The sequence below is a fragment of the Rhincodon typus genome, chromosome 21 (assembly GCF_021869965.1).
Source record: "Rhincodon typus isolate 14 chromosome 21, sRhiTyp1.1, whole genome shotgun sequence".
NCBI lineage: Eukaryota > Metazoa > Chordata > Chondrichthyes > Orectolobiformes > Rhincodontidae > Rhincodon > Rhincodon typus.
Genome location: NC_063352.1, coordinates 11,193,582 through 11,215,468, shown reverse-complemented (window position 1 = coordinate 11,215,468; position 21,887 = coordinate 11,193,582). Strand labels below are relative to the sequence as shown.

Genomic DNA, 21,887 nt, shown 5'->3' with positions numbered 1-21,887 from the left:
TCCTCTATTCTGGGAGAAAGACCTTGACTATTCACCCTATCCATGCCCCTCATGATTTCAAAAACCTTTAAAAGGTCACCCTTTGACCTTTGACACTTCAGGGAAAATAACCCCAGTATATTCAGCCTCTCTCTATAGCTTAAATGCTCCAATGCTGGCAACATACCTGTAAATCTTTTTTGAACACTTTCAAGTTACACAACATGTTTCCTATCGAAGGGAGACCAGAATTGCACACAATATTCCAAAAGTGGCCGAACCAATGTCTTGTACAGCCGCAACATGACCTTCCAACTTCTATGCTCAATGCACTGACCAATAAAGGCAAACATACCAAATGCTTTCTTCACCATCCTGTCTACCTGGTACTCCACTTACAAGGAACTATGAACCTGCAATCTAAGGCCTCTTTGTTCAGCAACTCTCTGCAGGACCTTACCATGTAGTGTATAAGTCCTGCCCTGACTTGCCTTTCCAAAATGCAGCACCTCACATTTATCTAAAGTAAACTCCATCTGCCACTCCTTGGGCCATTAGCCCATCTGATCAGGGTCCCGTTGTACTCTGAGGTAACCTTCTTCACTGTCCACTACATCTCCAATTTTGATGTCACCTGCAAACTTACTAGCTATACCTCCTACGTTCACATCTAAATCATTTATACAAATGACAAAAAGCAGTGGACCCAGCACCGATCCTTGTGGCACACTGCAGGTCACAGGCCTCCAGCCTGAAAAGCAACCCTCCACCACTGCCCTCTGAGTTCTACTTTCGAGCCGGTTCTGTATCCAAATAGCTAGTTCTCCCTGTATTCCATGTGATCTAACATTACTAACCAGTCTACCCTGAGGAACCTTGTTGAATGCCTTGCTGAAGTCCATTTAGATCACGTCCACCACTCTGCCTTCATCAACCCTGTTCGTTACTTCTTCAAAAACCTCAATCAAGTTAGTGAGACACGATTTCCACGCACAAAGTCTATCCCTAATCAGTACTTGCCATTCTAAATACATGTAAACCCCATCCCTCAGGATTCTCTCCAACAACTTGCCCACCACTGAAGTCAGGCTCACCAATTTGTAACAATATCTCAAAGCCCGTAATGCTGAGAGGTCACGTAGCCAATGGGCTGTTGCATCAGGATGAAGACAGATGCTCATTATGAGAGCCATTCTGTGCTTGATAGGATGTGGGGTACTTTTTCTTTTTTGTGGTACCTTCTAGTGAGGAGAATAACTGACAATGAAAGACAACCAGATGGTTATACCATTGAAGAGGAACGAAGGAATATCACGATTTGATTTTTGATAGCAGCACAGAAGCATCGTGAGACCAAAACATTGACTGTTTTTATGAAGGAGATAAATATAGAACATAAGAACATAGGAAATATGAGCAGGAGTACTTTGCCACTCACTAAGATCGTGGCTGATCTTTTCATGGACCCAGCTCACCATAACCCTTAATTCTTTTACTGTTCAAAAATCTATCTATCTTTGCCTTAAAAACATTAAACGAAGCAGCCATAACTGCCTCACTGGGCAGGGAATTCCACAGATTCACAACCCTTTGGGAGAAGAAGTTCCTCCTCAACTCAGCCCTTAATCTGCTTCTCCTTTATAGCTCTTGTGATGAAAGGGATCAAAGGGCATGGAGAGAAAATGGGAACAGTATAATGAGTTGGATGACCAGCCGTGATCACGTTGAATGGTGGCGCAGGCTCGAAGGGCCAAATGGCCTACTCCTGCTCCTATTTTCTATGTTCCTTAGAACAAAAGGAAAAGTCAGAGATTTCTGTCTTTCAGGTAATGTATTTGTTGAATCAGATTCTGATAAAGCTAGTAATAACAATATTTCTCTTGGTTGTTGGCATATTGTGCGTGAAGTACATCCATTCAGCATATTATAAGGAACTGTTTCCTAAATACTGTAGGCAGCTTATTAAAATGGTAACTTTAAAAAGGAATTGATCAGTTGCGGTGAATTGCTTGGATAAAGTTTGAATTCAGTACTTGCTGCAATTTTAGCTGAGGGATTGCCTTAGTAAACTGGATGGATGAAGCCTAACCTGGCTAGCATAGATCTTTAAATTAATCTGAGTACAACTAACAAAGGATTACAGAATGGGTGCAGTACTAAAGGAGGCATTGTTTCTGTGCTGAGTTTCTATAGAGCAACTTATGAATATCACTCCCCTGTCTTCTCCTACACATACATTCTTCCTTTTCAGATAATGATACAATCTCCTCTTATATGTCTCATTTGAATTGTCTCCAACTGTCTATCAGGCAATGCATTCTAAATCCCAAACTTACTGTATGAAAAGAGTTTTCCTCAGGTTGCCATTGTTCCATTTGCCAATTACATTAAAACTGTGCCCTTTCATTTGCAATCCTTCTACCAATGAGAACAGTTTTCCCCACTCTATTCTGTCCAGACCCCTCATGATTGAAAGTTCCTCTATTAAATCTCTGCTTATATATATATATATATATAACTGAAGTAGCGTATATTATGTTCATAAGATGCAACAGTATTTTAATACAAACCTAATAGATCAAACCTAATAGAAGACACTTCACTTGCTGTCTATTCTTTCATAGGATGTGTGCGTCTTTGGCTAGGCCAGTATTTGTTGCCAGTCCCTGATTGTCCTGAATTGTGTGGCTTGCAAGAGCCATTTCAGAGGGCAGTTAAGAGTCAATCACATTGCTTTGAGTCTGGAGTCACAGGTAGATCAGACCAGGTAAGGATGATCGGCTTTCCTTCCCGAAAAGTTGTTCATAAACCAGATGGGTTCTTTTTTGTCATAATCGCTTCATGGTCACTATTGAATGAGTTTTTAATTCCAGGTTGTATTCCTTGAATGGCAGGATTTGAACTCATGTCCCAGAGTATGAGCCTGAGCCTCTGCATTAGGAGTCCAGTGACTACACCAGCACCTCCCTGAGTATAATGGCTAGATTTAAGTCCGAGAGTGTTGATGCAAAGGGGGCGAGTAAGAGTAAACCCTCTCCCCCTGTAAAACATAACCCTTTACTTCCATTGCACTCTGCCTTACATTTGGAATATGTGCCTCATCTCTAATACAGGGTCCCACAGAGCAGAAGGAGTTCATAGTAACTATTCCCTTTTTCCCCGAAATAATAGGTTTTATCGATTAAAATGTGCAAATAAAGGAATTACACGAACAATTCAATGTGACTGTAACAGGATCTACAAGCTCATTCAACAGATCACAGCAACCACTATGTCTGTCTGCTCCCTGGACAATAGCTAGGAGGCGGGATTAGTTTGCACTACAGTGTTACCAGGGTAACAGTCGAACACATTGCAGTGACTCTGGGAATCGAGGGGTGGAGGTAAAAAGATTCAAATACTGACAGGCCACCGAGAGTTCGCAGACCCAGAGCTTGAAAACATTTGGGATAAATTCCATGAGTTTAACACAGTGTTCTGTCATGTCTGACCTTTGAAGAAGGTAGGAAATTTACAGTTCTTTATTCATTCACAGGATGAGGGCATCATTTATTGCCCATCTCTAATTGGCTAGGCAGCATTTATTGCCCATCTCTAATTGCTCAGAGGGCAGTTTTAGAGTCAACCACATTGCTGTGGGTCTGGACCCTCATGTAGGCCAGAGCAGGTAAGGATGGCAGTTCCCTTCCCTAAAGGGGCATTAGTGAGCCAGATGGGTTTTTCCAACAATCAACAATGGATTCGCAGTCATCAGTAGACTTTTAATTTCAGGCATTTATTGAATTCAAATTCCACCATCTGCCACGGCAGGATTCGAATCCAGGTCCCCAGAACGTTACCTGGATCTCTGAATTGACTGTCCAGCAATATTACCGCTAGGCCATCACCTCCCCCTGATGGGAGTGTTAGGTGACTGTATCCCTGGAATATTGGAATGTATTTACTGTATAATACAGCAAGCCCTGACTCTTTGGGAATTGCTGTTTGGAGTGCTTGTCCGGGTGGTAATCTTCATTTGGTTCCCCATTGTGATTGGGAACCTGTGCTCTCTGAGGTACTTCAGATCCCAAAGTCCATACACAATTGTCTTGTGGGACACAGGGTTAACTTTTATAGGTGACATCCAGTGGCTGCTGTTTGTGTCTGTCAGGGAGAAGCTTCTGGATCTCCTTGTATCGCATCTGTCCCCTGGATGTTGCTGGAAATTCTAGTGGAAATTTCAGCTTCCCTGGTCCATTAACTTACCCGCTTCTGACTTTCTGGTGAGGAATCAGTCCAATGCACTTTGACGTTAATGTAAATGGCATCTGGCATGATGATACGTTTACATTAATTTAAATGCAAAACTACCGCCAACAAGTGATCGTCCAATCTGCATGGCTAGGTTATAGAAGGCTTTTGTAAAAAAAACGGTGTATAGATAAGTGGGATAACAAGGTGTAGAGCTGGATGAACACAGCAGGCCAAGCAGAGGGGCAGGAAGGCTGACGTTTCGGGCCTAGACCCTTCTTCAGAAAAATCACACAAAAAAAAGCTTCCTGCTCCTCTGATGCTGCTGGGCCTGCTGTGTTCATCCAGCGCTACACCTTGTTATCTCAGATTCTCCAGCATCTGCAGTTCCTACTGTCTCTGTATAGATAAGTGAATGGGATTTCACTATTCAAGTGCTGACACTTTAAGGCTGTATCCAATGATGTGTACAGGAGGAACACTGTTCAGGATGTGGGGTTCTACACGTCCATCTCTCAGTGTGTCAGCTAGGCTAGCTCAGAGAGAGAGAGACAGAGAGAGAGAGAGAGATAACGCTACAGTCTGAACTGCTGCTCTGCTCACTGACAAGCAGCCTCACTCTCCACATTGAGCTACACCACAGCTCAGTGGTTAGCACTGCTGCCTCACAGCGCCAAAGACCTGGGTTTGATTCCATACTCGGGTCACTGTCTGTGTGAGGTTTGTACGTTCTCCCTGTGTCTGCATGGGTTTCCACCAAGTATTCCGGTTTCCTCCCACAGTCCAAAGATGTGTAGGTTAGGTGAATTGGCCATGCTAAATTGCCCATGATGTCCAGGGATTGTACAGGGTAGGTGGGTTAGCCATGGGAAATGCAAGGTTACAAGGACAGGGTCGAGGGGTGAGTCTGGGTGAGATGCTCTTCAGAGGGTTAGTGTGGACTCAATGAGCTGAATGGCCTGCTTCCCCTTTGTAAGAATTCCCTCCTCTTGTGCCTGGTTAACAGTGTGATAGTATACTTTTCCCTTACTAGGACCTGCCCTGTAGAAATGTGAGTAGTTAGGCAGAGCAGGGTGACTGAAAAGAGGAAAGAAATTGCCGTTTTGGGAAGAAAATCGAGATGAAATAATAGATTTATCGAAATGAGTCTTGCCCTGACATTGTCAGCACAGAATTTGGAAATGCAGTTTGTCTGGAGTGGGGTGAAGGGCTTGAAAGCTACAACTGCCCTTGGCCCTCACCAACTCCACTCTGCTCCCTCTTGTTAGATTGTCCTGGGACAGAATATCAGTGCTGATGTTTGGTTGGAGTGCGGTCCTTAGGTGGGGCTGATGTGGAGATGGTGAGAGGTGGTTCCATTGGTGGGAGGATGGAGGTGTGCTGGACGGGACTGGTGGTAGGACTACATGCCATTGGAAGGGGCGAGTGGTGAGAGGTTGGCTGTGATCAGATCACATTTGGAATATTGTGAGCAGTTTTGGACCCCGTATCTAAGGAAGGATGTTCTAGTATTGGAGGGGGTCCGGAGGAGGTTCACAAGAGTGATCCTGGGATGAACGGCTTGTCATAAGAGGTGCAGTTGAGGACTCTGGGTCTGTACTCGAGGGAATTTAGAAGGATGGGGGGGGATGTCACTGAAACCTACAGAATAGCAAGAGGCCTGGATATAATGGATGTGGTGAAGATCTTTCCACAAGTAGGAGAGACTAGGAACCGAGGGCACAGCCTCAGAGTAAAGGGGCGATCCTTTAGAACTGAGATGAGGAGGAATTTCTTCAGTCAGAGGGTGGTGAATCTGTGGAATTCATTTCTGCAGAGGGCTGTGGAGGCCAAGTCATTGAGTGTCTTTAAGACAGAGATAGAGAGGTTCTTGATTAGGATGGGGATCAAGGGTTACAGGAAGAAAGCAGGAGAACGTGTTTGAGAAAAATATTGGCCATGATCGAATGGCAGAGCATTCAGTGGGCCAAATTGCCGAATTCTAGTCATATATCTTATTTGGTGCATTGGGAATTTGGAGATCTCATGGCTAGGAGACGTCTCGTGAAGATGGCCTCACTGATCTCAAAGGCAGGGCTATCTTACCAGTTTGGGCTGGCTCCTCAAGAGCTAATTGAGCCCAATTGAAGGTGGCCAGCTGCAATTGTTCACTAGGCCCATTCTGCAGTAGGGGGCAGTGCAACCAGCTGGCAATGGCCTCCTGGCCCAGAGGCTTCACCTGCCCACCTGGAGGCCTCTCCTTAGCGGATCTTCTCTCTCTCTCTCACACACACAGCTCAGTAAAGGTCCACTTTCTCATTTAGTGTTTTAAAATAGTTTGGAGGGAGAAAGCCCACCCATTTTTGAAGCATATTTTCCCTTATTTACTCCCTTGCTGTAGCCCCTTCAGATCTGGAAGGTCTCTGATTAGTACCCTGCTCAGCTCCAACAGCTTGCAGGACAACATCCAGGGCATGAAGTGGACAACCCCCTCCATGTAAATTGGCAGCAGTAATAGTGCCACCCCCAACCCCTCAGCAGTGACCCCAGGATGTAGATGATCTGGCTCTGGGGACTTATGAACTCTCTCTCTAATAATTTCCATTGGCCTGGCAATCGCAATTTATTTTCTATTAAAGTTCTTCCCTTTTCACCTCCCCATTCCCAACCATTTCTGGGATGTTTACACTCTCTACAGCGAAGACGGATGCAAAATATCTTCCAGTGCAGGGTAGCCGCATAATTGTCTGCATGCTGTCCATCTCCAGGCATGGGCCAATTACAGATTGGGATCCAAAACATGGACAAATTCTTCCTAGCTTACACCTAAAACACGTTTTGAGTTTAGATCAGCCAATATCTAATTGAATGGCAGAACAATGTCAAAGACTGCATACTCATCCTGTGTTCCTAGACAATATGCTCAATGGATGGAGTAATGTGTTCCTATAGTAACGAAGGATGTTGATTTCCACAATATATTCAGTGACCTATTCGAGAACATCGCAGGCACCGATCTCCAAATGCCAATAGGCTGTGAGAATGAACATCGACGTAGTGGCACGAATACAGCCATCTCGGCAACCAGGGCAGGGCCACAGCTTACAGATCTCAGCGGAGGGAAAGACCATCTACACAGCCTCAGATGGAGGAGCTGCCTGCAGGTAAGCTCTGGGAGCCAAGAAAGGGCACCTTTCTGGGCACTCCGTGTGACTTGGGAGGGGAGACCCAGCAATCTGGCTCAGACCAGAACTCTGCAAAACACAGTGAAGGATCTCTACAGTTCGAAGTGGAAGAGAAATGATTACGTTTTGGCTGTGGAGGCATGGTAAGGCCTTTAAAGGAAAAGTTTAAATAATTAAAAGCTGCGGAGGATAATTCAAAGGGTAAATGTAACCTTTGACTGTAGGATTTCGCACATTGCAGAATGCTGACAAATGGCATTAATTGGGAATGTGGCTTGAGATTTCCAATTCTGGTTGCTCTATTGTAGGAGGGATATTATTAAACTGGAGAGGGCTCAGAAGAGATTTACCAGGATGTTGCTGGGAATGGAGGGCTTGAGTTATAAGGAGAGGTTGGCTAGACTGGGGTTTTTTTTTAACTGGAGTGTAGGGGGTTAAAGGATAACCTTATAGAGGTTTATAAAATCATGAGGTGTCTTTTCCCTAGAGTACGGAATTTCAAGTCTGGGGGGCATATTTTTAAGGTGAGAGGAGAACGATTTAAAAAAGACATGAGGGGCATTTTTTTTGCACAGGGAGTGGTTTGAGTGTGGAATAAACTTCCAGAGGAATGATAGATGTGGGTATAGTTACAACACTTAAAAAAAAATTTGGATACATACATGAATAGGAAAGGTTTGGATGAATATGGGTTAAATGTAGGCAGGTGGAGCTTGTTTAGTTTGGGACTATGGTCGGCATAGACTGGTTGGATCAAAGGGTCTACTTCTGTACTGTATGACTATATGACTTTATGACTCTATTCAAATAGAGTCATAGAGTCATACAGCACAAAAACAGAACCTTTGGTCCAACTCATCCATGCCGACCAGTTTTCCCAAACTAAACTAGTTCCATTTGCCCTTGCTTAGCCCATATTTCTTTAAACCCTTTCTATTTACATATCTGTCCAAATGTCTTTTAAATGTTGTAACTGTACCTGCATCTAACACTCCCTCTGCAAGTTCATTCCGCATATGAACCACCTTCTGTATGTTGTCCCTCAGGTCCCTTTTAAATTTTCGGACCCAAAATGACCCTTCTCTCCTTCAGGAATCACCGTAACTTCCTGTGATATATTTTTGTTCTTTTTAATCCACTATCATTGTTTTGTTCATAGGTAAACTTTAGGAATAGGCAAGCTTAAAATGTAATGTTTCACTCTGAAACAAATATCCATACAATCATTTGTGACCATATGCAATTTTAAAAAAAAGTTATTTTGGAGATTAGAAATTTCAGGTACTGACAAACAAAAAGCAGCTTTTATCCCCCCATAAGTTAGTTTCAGTAGTTTGTAGAGAAAATATTGTGCTGTATCAACTAATGGTAAAATAAGCGATATTGACTGAATCTAACATAATTTAGCATTACCTCTCCCATTAGAATATCACCTAACAGCATTAATGGTAATAGCCACAGCTAATCTTAATTCTCAGTGGAAATATTTACTGCTGTGCAAGATTTTTTAAATTAGTTATTAAAACTACCAGACGTTCTATGGTAATTTTTTACAATATGTTGTAACATTGATAATATATCAAGTTGTATTTGTCAAGGATGCTGATTTTCAGCAGAGGGGCTGCCATTATAGGTGGCATGGTGGCTCAGTGGTTAGCGCTGCTGGATCATAGCACTAGGGACGCGGGTTCAGTTCCAGCTTTGGATGACTGCCTGTGAAGTTTGCACTTTCTCCTTGTGTCTGCATGAGTTTCCTCTGTTTTCGTCCCACAGCTGAAAGATGTGCAGGCTAGGTGGATTGGCCATGCTAAATTGCCCATAGATGTGCAGGCTAGGTGGATTTTCCACGAGAAATGCAGGGTTACAAGGATGGGGTGGGTCTGGGTGGGATGCTCTTTGGAGGGTCAGTGTCGACTTATTTGCTGAATGGCCTGCTTCCATGCTGTAGGGATTCTATGGTTGGAATCCAGGGGGGTTAGGAAAGGAGAACAGGTCTAACATTTTCAGACTGATCATTACTACCTCTTTTTGGCAGGAGTCAATATCATGGTTTGAAAACAACAGCAGTGGGGCCTAGGGCACTACTGAGATTAGGGTCTGGGATCAGCTGGGAGAAAGGGGCTAAGGACAAAGGAGGGAAATCACAGGATCCGTAAACAAGAGGATGGAGTTGGGAACTAGGCAGGGACTGACACAAAGGTCTAAGAATCTAAAGGTGGTAGACGAACATCCTGTTAAGTGGAGCGACAAATTCCAAGTAAACTGCAGATGGGTTTTGACAATTTGGGTGGAGGATTTAGCACTTTGCAGATTAGCTGAGAAAGGGCATTATTTGGGGACACATCAGGATGTTAAAATCTTGTGAAGACTTCAAATTGACACTTGACTCATATCACAAACAAAAATGGAAGCGGCTGGAAAAACCCAGCATCTGTGAAGACAAAACAGAGCTAAGGCGTTGAGTCCAGTGACCCTTCTTCAGAAGGATGTACAGCAGGACCCATCTTTGCTTTCCTGTTTTGGGATATTTTTCTGCATCATTGTTTTCTTCATGGCCTAGTTTTGGGAATGAGACATGTTCAAACCAAATGTTTTCACTTTAAAACAAAGTGAATGTACACAAGGCACTATGGGCAATTTAGCATGGCCAATCCATTTAACCTGCACATCTTTGGAGGAGGAAACTGGAGCACCCAGAGGGAACCCACATAGCCACGGGGTGCATGTGCCAACTCTACACAGACAGTCACCTGAGGGTGGAATTTAACCCTGGTGCTGTGAGGCAGCAGTGCTAACCACTGAGCCGCCATGCTGCCCCAGTCTACCAAAGTAAAACTTGATTGAGACCATATGTGTGCGTAAGATCTAATACGCAGTTAAGCTCATAATGAGTTGCAATTACCAGACAAAAACTGTCAGCTTGGCAGGTACCTTTAATATCATTCAGACACAGATGTATATTTGTTCCAATTTTGTTTAAAACTTAATTTTGGATTTCAGAAATTTTAGATACTGAGAACGAAAAACGCAAATGAAAACCTTTCAAATAGTTAGCCCTTAATAGTTTCTCATTGTTGTTTACCAGGTCCCTTATCATGTATCTCCATTTCCATACCATTTTGATTCTGATTTAAATTTGAACAATTAATGCATTATTAAAATGGTCTGAACACTGAAAGTAAAAGCTGAATATACAGGATGTCTGGCAATTTTTAAATATGAGATAGCAATACAAAAAATATAAAACTCACAATACACGAAAAACTCTGAACAAGAGCATGTTATTTGTGGAATTGACCTTCTCATTTTCACTATCCCTTATCCTGATCTCAGCACCATATTCTGTCCACTAAGAGCCTTTGAATTTGCCTCTACGGTTGCTAATAAAGAGAAAAGTGGCCCTATCTACTTCTGTGAACTCTTACAGCTCCCAATCTACGCATCTGTTCCAATCTTTAGCTCCAAGTTATATTCTCCCCCAATTGTTTCCCTCCCCCATCTGCCTCATGTTCCATTTTGAAGCCTGTGACCCTAGACCTCCTGCAAGAAATGGTGAGGAAGAGTGTTCCTGGATGTCCAGAACCTTACTGTGTCTTCTTGTTCAGATTTCAGGAGATTTTTGACCAGAACGCTTCCACACAGGAAATATTCACCAGGACTGTGCAGCCCCTGCTCAGTGTGTTCACGGAAGGAATGAACACCTGTGTTGTGGTTTTTGGCGAAACCGACTCTGGCAAGTTGTACACGTTGGTTGGAGACAAGAATGATCGATTAGCAATCATACCTTTGACAATCGATTACATCTTTGGTAGGTTACTCAGCACTGAAGAAAAGGCAGATTATTCATCAAACAGAGAATAACTGTGAGACTCTGAGTGCAGAGGCATCTAAGTGTTTCAATTCATGACTCACAAAGAGTTAGTATGCAGGCATATAATTAAGAATGGTGAATGAGATGCTATTCTTTATTATAAAAAGAATTGAGCATAAAAGTAAGGATATTATGCTTTAGTCATACAGGATATTGGTGAGGTCATAGCACAAATACTGACTACAATTTTGGTCTCCTTATTTAAAGAATAAAGTAAATGCATTCGAGGTGTTTCAGAGGAGGTTTACAAGACTGAAACCTGGAATGAGTGGTTTGTATTATGATTGTCTTAGATTGGACAGGCTGGGCTTATTTCCACTAGAGTTTTGAAGAGTGAGAGTGAATTAATCAAGTGTATTAGATCCTGAATGGTTTTGACAAAGCGAACGTGGATCTCACTTTTTCCTCTTGAAGCTGAGCCCAGAAACAGGGTGCATTGTTTTAAAATTAGGGTCCACCCTTTTAGGACAAAGATGAGGAATTTTTTTCTCCCAGAGTGTTGTGCGATTTTGGAACTCCCAGTCTCAGAGGCAGTGGATGTGGGAGGCATAAATTACTTTTAGATCAGTGGTGGATGGATTTGGTAGCTGCCTGAGATTGCAATGGAGGTCATTTCAAGACTGCCTTCCAAATAAAATTAGATAATATCCAAAGGGAAAAGATTTACAAGGCCAAGGAGCAAAGGCAGGGGATTGGGATCAATAGAGCTGTTCTTGTGTATAACTGACATAAGTCAAATATCCTCCTCCTGCGTAGTAATCATTCCATAGTTGTATAATAAAATTACACAAACATTAAAATACCTTTTGTGTGGTAAAACATTCCATGGGGTTTCATACAGGCCATGTCAAGTAAAATTTGGCACCGAGCTCATCAGATGATTGTAGACCAGATGACCAAAGATTTTGTTCAAGAGTTAAGAAGGAAGGAGCATCTTTAAGGAGGAAAGAGCGATGGAATGGCAGAGAGCTTTAGGGTAGGAATTCCCTACAATGTTGGACTCAGGGAGCTGAATGCATGCCTGCCAATGATGGAGTGATTAAAAAGGACGAATATGCAAGAGTTCAGAATTAGAGGATGCGGAGAGGATTGTAGTTTAGAGGAGATGACAGAGAAGGGAAAGGTGAAGCCATTGAGAATCCAATTGTCTAACTTGATATCTGAAGAATAAAAGGGATCTTTTGTCCAGCTGAGGTTAATAAACCTTTAGTACTGTGGCATAAAATTATAGTTTTTGTTACAATACCAGGACCTGAAATCTGGGATCCTTGGGACCAAGGTTGTGCCTGACTTGGGATAGTTTTGGCTTTTTGAGTTGAGCCATTGGGCTGTGTATGTTTTGGGTCAACTCGGGTCAGGTGGGGTCAAGGGTGACTCGGAATGTAGAGTATGAAGAATAACTATTCTGGAACCAAACCACACTAATGCAGGACCTAGCCAAATTGCCCCGATAGATTATCATTTTAAAATTTTAATTAATTGGTAAGTGAGTATGTCAAATGCGTCCAGTTTTTGAAGGAGCCCAATTTTCAAGTACCTGGATTTGAGCTACTCTATCTGTAATTTAAAATTGGCAATTGCCAATCTTCTGTCTTAAAATATACATCTCATTTCCATAAATTGCTGCAAATCTAAACTAAAACTATGCATCTCCTTCTTTCTGTGTCGTGACCCTAGATGCACCATACCTGCAGAAATTACAGGCCACTGCAATGTGGTCTCTTTCAATATCTATGTATGAGATTTACGCTGAGGTGCTGAAGGATTTGTTAGACTCGAATGGGACAGATCCTGTCAACTTAAAGATCATGTGCAATGCACAAGAAGGCACATTTATAAAGGTACAGTCACATCACATTTCCTGTAGGAGGGAATTTGAACATTGCAGGGTCTCAGCAAGGAATTTTACTCACTGGGAAATCCAGAGTTACAATACAAACCTCGGTCTCCCTTTGAATGTAGGTTTCCTTGTAGGATTGTGGATTTACCTGGTAGTCTTGTCATTCATGTCTTGCAATAAAGTGGTGCCTTTTAAAGATGTCAGTACAGGAAAGCAAAAGATTATGGATACAGGCAATTTGAACTAAGAACAGACAATGTGGGAAACCCTCAGCAGATTAGGCATCAGCTGTAGAGAGTGAGAGGGAAAAAAATGCTAATATTTCCAGATGGTCAGACCCAGTAAACAGAAATGTAATAGTTTCGACTATGTCTCCTTTCACTGGCTGTGCACCCACCATTTTCCTACCACTTTAATAAATAATATCAGTGACTGGTGAGTTCAAGTTATCTTAGGGTTTTTATTAAATATGTCTTGAGGGTATTCAAATGCCAAATTTAAATGATTATTAGTGATTTAATCAATTATTGTACCATCAACTGTACTGAATTTTCCACTAAATAGCAGGACACTTATTTCCTACCAGCATGAATAAAGTCATTTTTATGGTGAGAAATTGAAGAGAGAAAATATTGTGGAATGGATACAGTTAGTCATAGATTTCTGAGGACTGAGAATGGAATGTAATAATTTGGTGGAATACGTATTGAGCATTGTGTGTTATATGGTACATATTACAATATTGTTGGCATGGTACATGTTGTGATCATGTCCACTGGGATCATCTGGAATGCCTTGGATACATTCATTGCCACCAATCCTTCTTATTGGTATCAGTGTAATGCCAAGTGAGGAAAGAAGCCCACACTGTGTCTTCCATCAGTAGATAGGGTTGGTCACGATAAACAAAATAGGTTCATTACATAGTACTTAATGGCTAGTTACATTACACTGGAGTTATATGATAGTCTCTTGTGGGACACCAGGCTGTTATGAGTAAGTACACTTTACTGTTAGTTACATGGATCTAAGCACTAGAACATGGTTAGCTCCTTCTGGAAAAAGTGCTTTATATTCTGATGGACTGAGCTTACCTCGTGTTTAACCACTTTGCGTAGTAACTACCTTATACCACACTATGATGTAAGTGAATGAGGATTATACAAAGTAAATGTAATGGGAATGGGGAAAGATTGTTGCTGGGAATTAAGTGGAGTATGTGGCATGTTGTGACTTGTAGCATTCATTCAGGTATTGCAAATGCATATGGTTTGCAGTACGCATCACCAAATACAGTCCACATTTAAAGAAACGATAGAGCCTGCAAAGCAGGTTAGGGGAAGACAAGAGTAAGAGGTTAGGTGGAAGACAGGAGCGATTAAATTAAACTAAATGATGAGGGCAAATAGTGAAAGACAAAAGGGGGTATTAGGGCAAGTAAAGAACAACAGATGGGCCTAGAGGAGATATAAAAGGGAAAATGTGGATTCAATGTCGAATTCTCGAATTTTGGATCATTGGTTCAGTCCTGACTTTATTCATATGTTTGTTTTTGGATGGCAGGTCTTGCTAATGATTCTGGAAATATTATACACTTTTTTTCACACCACAGATCCTGTCAAACCTATTGAGTGTTCCCACACTTTTTGATTTATCATGTACACAGAAGTCTTGACATTACTCTTGGAGTTACTTGCGGACCATTGTTAGTTCTCTTGTACAGCATTTATTTTAACATAGTTTTAAAGGAACATCATACAAAAATGTTAACACAAACACTGTAATTTTATGTGTCGATTCTAATTATTTCATACTGTTATGATTTCGTGTGAGGAATTTACAAAAGCATGTTGTGCTTGTTGTGTTTGAATAGTGTCAGTCATGCCAGAAATTTGAAATTATTGTCATCTTGATGGATTGCTGATACATTCAAGATTATTTCTATAGAAGGGTCTTCTTCTGAAGAAGGATCTAGGCCCGAAACGTCAGCCTTCCTGCTCCTCTGATGCTGCTTGGCCTGCTGTGTTCATCCAGCTCTACACCTTGTTATCTCTTATTTCTATACCTTGTTGGCTTATTAAATATTAAGAAAAGCTGGAAGATTTGTACATGTGTAATTAAAACCATGTTTTGATTAGCAGATGAATCTTAAACATTACGATTTGCTCTAGAACTAGCTGCATTTATAGTCTGCTGGCATTTAGAACACTGAATTTCCTTGTCACTACCTGATTTGTGCTAAGCCTCTTATCTCCATGAACTGTGCTGCTACCTTGGACTCCAGCCTCTGTTCCTCTGACCTAGTGTTCTACCCAACATGAGGTCTGGGTGTCTGTGTTACATTTTTGGGACAGCCCTACTTAGCATTGTTACGTTGAGTTTGCTGCATCTCTGTCTCTACCTTATTGAAGAGTAAGTATCGTCAGGAGTTCCAATAAACTATTTAGTTACATGCTAATATGTGGAAAACTGATTCCTGCTCTCTACATACAGTTCTTACATTCCTCTTAGGATCTCGAATGTGCATAACTGTCACAATCAGCTTGAGTTACACCTTCATGTACATCATTGTCATCAACATACACAGTCCCATTACCCTACACACCCAAGGGTCATTGGTTGGAATTCTAAACTTCTATGCTTTTCCCACCAGTTTCTTCCTTTACAGTGCTGTAGAAACTCCAGGGCTGTCTACACCATTTCACTGGAGGATCCACTAGTCTTCCCTGTTAAAGTTACATCATAGAGCCCTAGCACTTTTATAGTGCATGATAAGGCCATTCAGCCCATCATGTCTAGGCTGATCATCCTATCAGCAACTCTGTATATGTAATCACATTGTAATGTTAGTCACCGATGAGGCAAGGGATAATTTTCCAGCCCCAAGTGTCAAATGTGATGATAAGGAAGTCAGAACTAGTTTGTGCGTTATGGGTCAGCTGTCCAAATAAGCCAATCACTTGGTGCCATTCTCCTGTTTTCTTGCCCACAAACCTACACATTCTTCCTTTTCAGGGAACAGTCTCAATTCCTTTTGAACCCATTATTGAACCTTCCTGCGTCACACACTGAGGCAGTGCATTCCAGAGCTTGACTGCTTGCTGCATGAAGTTCTTTTCTTATATTGCTTACGCTTCTTTCCTTTAAATCTGTAAGATAATATTAAATATAAAATATCAACAGCATGTATCTACTTAACTGTTACAAGTTCTCAATATGGATAGTATCCACACAAAATATACATCAAAAACTCTTCTGACTAGATCATAAGTTATATAGAAAGTACAGAGTAGAAACTGGCTGTTCAGCCCATCTGATCATGCTGGTATTAATGTCCCCCATCTATGCATCCAATATCAATGTAGTTTAATGTTCAGGGTGATGTTCAAGGTTATTTGGAAGACAAATGAACTGATTTCCAATTTGCAAACTTCCAGGATAAGGTTGGAATTTTTGAACACTGGATAATTATTCCAGATCTATGGGTTGTAACCACTGACAATTAAAGAGGTGGTTGTGTAAATGGTTTTCTTGCAGTGAGAGCACTCTGAGGTTGTAGAGAGAGGTTACCATGAGCTTGTGCTTGTGAATGGAACCATCAGTAACCAGTTACACTATAGACATAAATAGACAGGAGCCAGCATTCCTTGAACCAGTTCTAGTTTCAAGAGTGTGTTGACATTGGCAGGCATCGCTGAGGACGTACACTGTTCGCAATAAGATTTAACCCTCATCCTACAATTGAGAGGGCAATGCATCAGAAAAGAGGCAAAGAGACTCAGGGCTGAAAGCACTTATTAGGAAAGTCTGAACTCAGTGAGAGACTGTTTAAAAAAAAGAAGATTAACAATGAGAATTTCTTGGTCCAAAGTAATGTACAAAAGAAGTAAATGCAAAGTGACAATTTTTTTCACACAACCCGTGGTGCGCGCCTGGAACATATTGCTTGGAAGTGCAGTGGAAACAGGCTCATTTGAGTCATTCAAGCAGGCATTGGATGATTATTTAAATATAAATAATGTGCAGACTTAAGGAAGAAGGTAGGAGAAGGGCACTAAGGTCATAGCAAAGTCATTCAGAGAGCAAGTGTTGACACAATGGGCAGAATGGCCTCCTTCCTGTAACAATTCTGTGATTGTTTTTCTTCCTCAAGGGAAGGGAAGGGAAGGTGGAGGGGTGACCCAATAACGTTAGTGTATCATAAATTTAACATATAAAGCACTAAACTGGAACTGTACTTATTGGATTCTCATTAATGGAATTTTGAGGGAGGGGTATGGGCATGAAGCATCATTAACAATTGAGTTTTACCTTTTCTCTGTTTCTTTCTGTAAATGACTCATAGAGTTGTACAGTACCAAAACAGATCCTTCAGTCCAACTCATTTATGCCGACTAGATATCCTAAATTAATCTAGTCCCATTTGCCAGCATTTGACCCATATCCCTCTAAACTCTTCTTATTCATATACCCATCCAGATACTTCATAAATGTTGCCATTATACCAGCCTCCACCACTTCCTCTGGCATCTTATTCCATTCATACACCACTCTCTGCATGAAAAAGTTGACCCTCTCACATTAAACCTATGCCCTCTGCTTTGGACAACCCTACCTCAGGGAGAGGACCTTGGACCCTATCCATGCCCCTCATGATTTTATAAATCTCTATAAGGTCACCCCTCAGCCTCTGATGGTCCACTGAAAATAGCGCCATCGTATTCAGCCTCTCCCTATAAGCTCAAACTCTCCAGCCCTGGCAACATCCTTGTCAATCTTTTCTGAACCCTTTCAAGTTTCAGAACATCCTTCCTATAGCCCTAGTACTGAGTTATTTATGTTTGATCTGGTGACACACCACTGAAAGTTGCCATGTGTTGGTTTTCAGGGATTAACCTGTGTCACTGCCTCTTCAGCAGCTGATGCAATATCCATCTTCCACCAAGGTTGGGCACGGCGCACAGGAGCAAATGTGGACTTTGGACCCGCAGAAAGCCAAGCCACTGTTATCACTCAACTGAACCTACTGGTGGTGAGATGCTAAATTTACTGCCTTCACTACGGTTGCATCAGATACCGTGCCTGAAGCTGAAGAACCTCCCCTCATGTTCCATTGAGCAATGGTGCTGTCATTTCACACATAAGTCATCCATCAATTGTCCATTAGCCAATGGGAAAACATACAATTGCATAATATACCTTTATATCTTGCAGGAAATATTCCTTTCAAAATGGGGTGATAAGAAGGAAGGAGAAAATATAGCTATTGTAATGAATTTAACCCCTAGCTCAACTGTTTCTCTCACATTCATTCTTGATGCCCCCGTCATTAGCAAAAAATCTTAACCTTCCATCTCTCTTATATCGACTCATCTTCCCATTGTTTGATCGAATAAAAAAAACTTCCTCCCTTCGTTTGTGACAGATAGTGCATGGACCATACTCAGTCACCCCACAATTAAAACTCACTAAACAAAATGTCTGCTCGTGCACACAATAGAATGATTGGGCAAGACTTGCTGAACAATTGTAATTATGCTAGTTACAACACTAACAATTTAATCAGTTTAAAACAATCGGTCATGTCTAATGGTGACCACATAATCATGGTCGATTGTCGTAAAAACTCATCTGGTTCACTCCTGGCCTTTCGGGAAGGAAGTCTGCCATCATTATTTGAGCTGGCTGAAAGGTGACTCAAGACCCACAGCAATGTGGTTGACTCTAAATTGCCCTCTGGAGCTAGGGATGGAGGAACAAATGCAAGCTTTGCCAGTGATGTCAGCATTACAAAGGAGAATAAAAAGAAATTATCTGAGCCATTGTCACAATGAAAGCAACAGGAAACTATAAATAATTGAGCAAAATGAAAGGCATGAACATATTACTTTCATTTTTCAGAGAAAGGGTCCCTGTGTGTGAATATATGTTAATGTGAGCAATCCATGTTACAATTATTTTAAATTGGTTAAATTGTTAGGATTATGATCAGCCCAGTTAGAATTCTTGAACAAATGCTGCCCAATCATTCAGTCACATCCATGAGCAGCCATTTTGTTGAAAGTCTGGGCTGACTGAGTGCCTATCACAGGCAACTGAAGGAAGATGTTGTTTTATTTAATCAACCAATCACTTGGAAGATAAGCGTCATAAAAGAGAGTTTTTCCTCATGACAGGGATGTCAAGAATGAATATGAGGGAAATTGTTGAATGCTCAGTTTATTTCATAATAATAGTTATATTGGTAACATTGCTTCTAACCAGCCCATTTTGGAAGGCATGTTTCCTACAAAGTATAATTGTAGAATCCCTACATTGTGGAAGCAGGCCAGTTGGCCCATCGATGCCACACTGACCCTTCCCCCCAAAAAGAACATCCCACCCAAACCCACCCAGTCCCTATAACCCTGCATTTCCCATGGCTAATCCACCTAGCCTGCACAGCCCTGGAGACTATGGGCAATTTAGCATGGCCAATCCACCTAACCTGCACATCTTTGGATTGTGGGAGGAACCTGGAGCACCCAAAGGAAACCCACGCAGACATGGGGAGAATGTGCTAACTCCACACAGATAGTTGCCCGAGGGTGGAACCAAACCTGGGTCCCTGGTGCTGTAAGTGCTACCCACTGAGCCGCTGTACTGCCCAATAAAGCAAGCTTTCTCTCACCATTTTCTCAAGAATGACAGACAATTGATGAATAAAATTTATGGAATGACAGCACCATTGCTTGAATGAATATTAATTCTAAATGTTATTAAATTATCTATGTGCCGTGGTGGAATTCACACTCATGTCATCAGAATATATTATTCTGGGCTTCTGAATTACTAGCCCAGTGACATTACCTCCCCCGATCAGCATTAACTTGTCAACTAATCAGTTCCGAGGAAGGTCACTTAACCCAAAACATAAACTCTGATTTCTCTCCACAGATGCTCCCAGACCTGCTGAGCTTTTCCAGCAATTTCTATTTTTGTCTCTGATTTACAGCATCCACAGTTCTTTTGGGTTTTTTTAAACTAATTAGCACCCTTTTGCTCTATTATATAAATTGTTATGATAATTACAAATTTGGCATTGTTGCATTTGTCCTGTGAGTGCCAGATGAAAAGCTTTGTCAACATGAGTGTTTATTCAGCAATGTCTCCATTTTGGGTCCCTTGAAGCCAAAAGGTGTGCGCTTGAGTATATCTAATACACAGCTGGTTGAACCATCCATCACCAGCTCTGGCTGGATCTCATTCCCCTCTTTCAAAGCCACACACAATTTCACACCACTTCTTAGTGTTGGAGAGCAGCCAGAAAACCTCAGTTTCTTGTCTCAATCATCTCCATGAAGCCCATTTCCTCTGTCCTTTCCAGTCTACCCTCCAACCATAACTCCAATCCTGGCAGGAACCAGGAGGATGGTACAGGCAGTTAAAATGACACCAGTTGCTCACTACTCTCAGGTCTTGTTGCTTCACTGTCATGTCTCAATCTTAGTCTGATCCTTTGAGGAGGCATGTGACAAAGTGTATTGTTGGAAGCCTTTGACTTTTTTTTAAAATATAAATGTTCCTGTTGATCTGTGAAGTCAGCCCTTCTTATAAAAACCCTTCACAGATATCAGCTAACCACAAAATTCATTCACTTTTGTCTGACACTTTCAATGTATATTTGGCTATAAATACTGTAGCAGGACCGTAATGAACTGCACCCAACCAAGTCAAGCCTGCAGATCATTGACCTACCAGGAGCAGAGAAGCTCATAGAGGATAAGAATACCTTACACTTTCAAGAAGGCTCCTTGCTCAACAAGTCACTTCTCGTGTTCAGTCAAGTCGTGAGTAACCTGGCTAACTCCCCCTATCCAGACAGAGTTATTAACTACAGGTAAGGACAGAGAGTGGCTGGAAGTGTTTGTGGGGGACATGATATCATGGAATAACCATGTAAAACGTCTGAGGAATGAATGATATTGTTGTTGTTATGTCCTCGTTCGACTCAGATTGCTGCTTAATATTTACTTATTAGATAGTCCAATTTAACAGGTATTGAAAGATATTGACAGTGGAATCACTTTGTTCTACTAAAGTTGGATCAATATTAACTGCTACTTAACTTTGAAATGGCTATTATGTCTCACAAACATATGATACACAAATGGTCACCAGCTCCGCCAACATAGCAATGGGAATAACGTTTGGATTGTAATTTATTAGTCTGATTGTAATTTGATGGAGCTGTGCTGGCTGTATCCATCAGCTGAAAAACTCAGGGGTGGGGTGAAACTCCCCTTTAAGAGGCTGCTGGCCACTGGGAGGGCTGGTGGGTTTTCAGTCTCAGTAGCACCACTCAAGATGGTGGTCACTGCTGGGATTGCAGCAGCCAGCATCAATGAGGGAGGTCCGAGAATGGAGGGAAGTGGAGCTAGGCCTCATCAGGGCCAGTCAGGCAGGTATTGGTGACGGTGGGAGGGAATTGTTCCTGTGGTCTTTCTGTTGGTGGGGGGGTGATCTTTGCTGCAGAGAGAGAGAGAGACTTGCCTCCTCAAGCTACAGTGTGCCTAACCAGGAGGGATCTCAAAACCCAACCACCCTGAGCCTGTAAGGAGTTCTTCAGGGTATATACTAGGAGGGAGGTCTCCCTGAGTGACAAAGTGCCCATCCACCACCTGATCTTGTAGAATCAGGCCCTTAAGAGGCCATCAATGTTGGCAGTTTTGTTGAATTTCACCCTCAGGATGAGAGAGGGGTCATCAGACACCACCTCCCCCATGATTGGTAGAATAGGATAGAGTGTGGGGCAGTGACAAAC

General features: G+C 41.9%; 1 protein-coding gene across 1 annotated transcript in view; it reads left to right on the top strand.

Annotated features, from left to right (window-relative positions):
- The first annotated feature begins 3,365 nt into the window (after positions 1-3,365).
- The window catches only part of LOC125485680 (kinesin-like protein KIN-1), a 23,347-nt gene continuing 4,825 nt past the window's right edge, over positions 3,366-21,887 (top strand). The window contains exons 1-5 of the mRNA XM_048609680.1: positions 3,366-3,481; positions 7,175-7,352; positions 10,979-11,181; positions 12,922-13,085; positions 17,973-18,116. Coding sequence (XP_048465637.1) covers positions 7,231-7,352; positions 10,979-11,181; positions 12,922-13,085; positions 17,973-18,116 — 633 coding nt within the window. The 5' untranslated portion in view covers positions 3,366-3,481; positions 7,175-7,230. The remainder of the gene's footprint in view (positions 3,482-7,174; positions 7,353-10,978; positions 11,182-12,921; positions 13,086-17,972; positions 18,117-21,887) is intronic.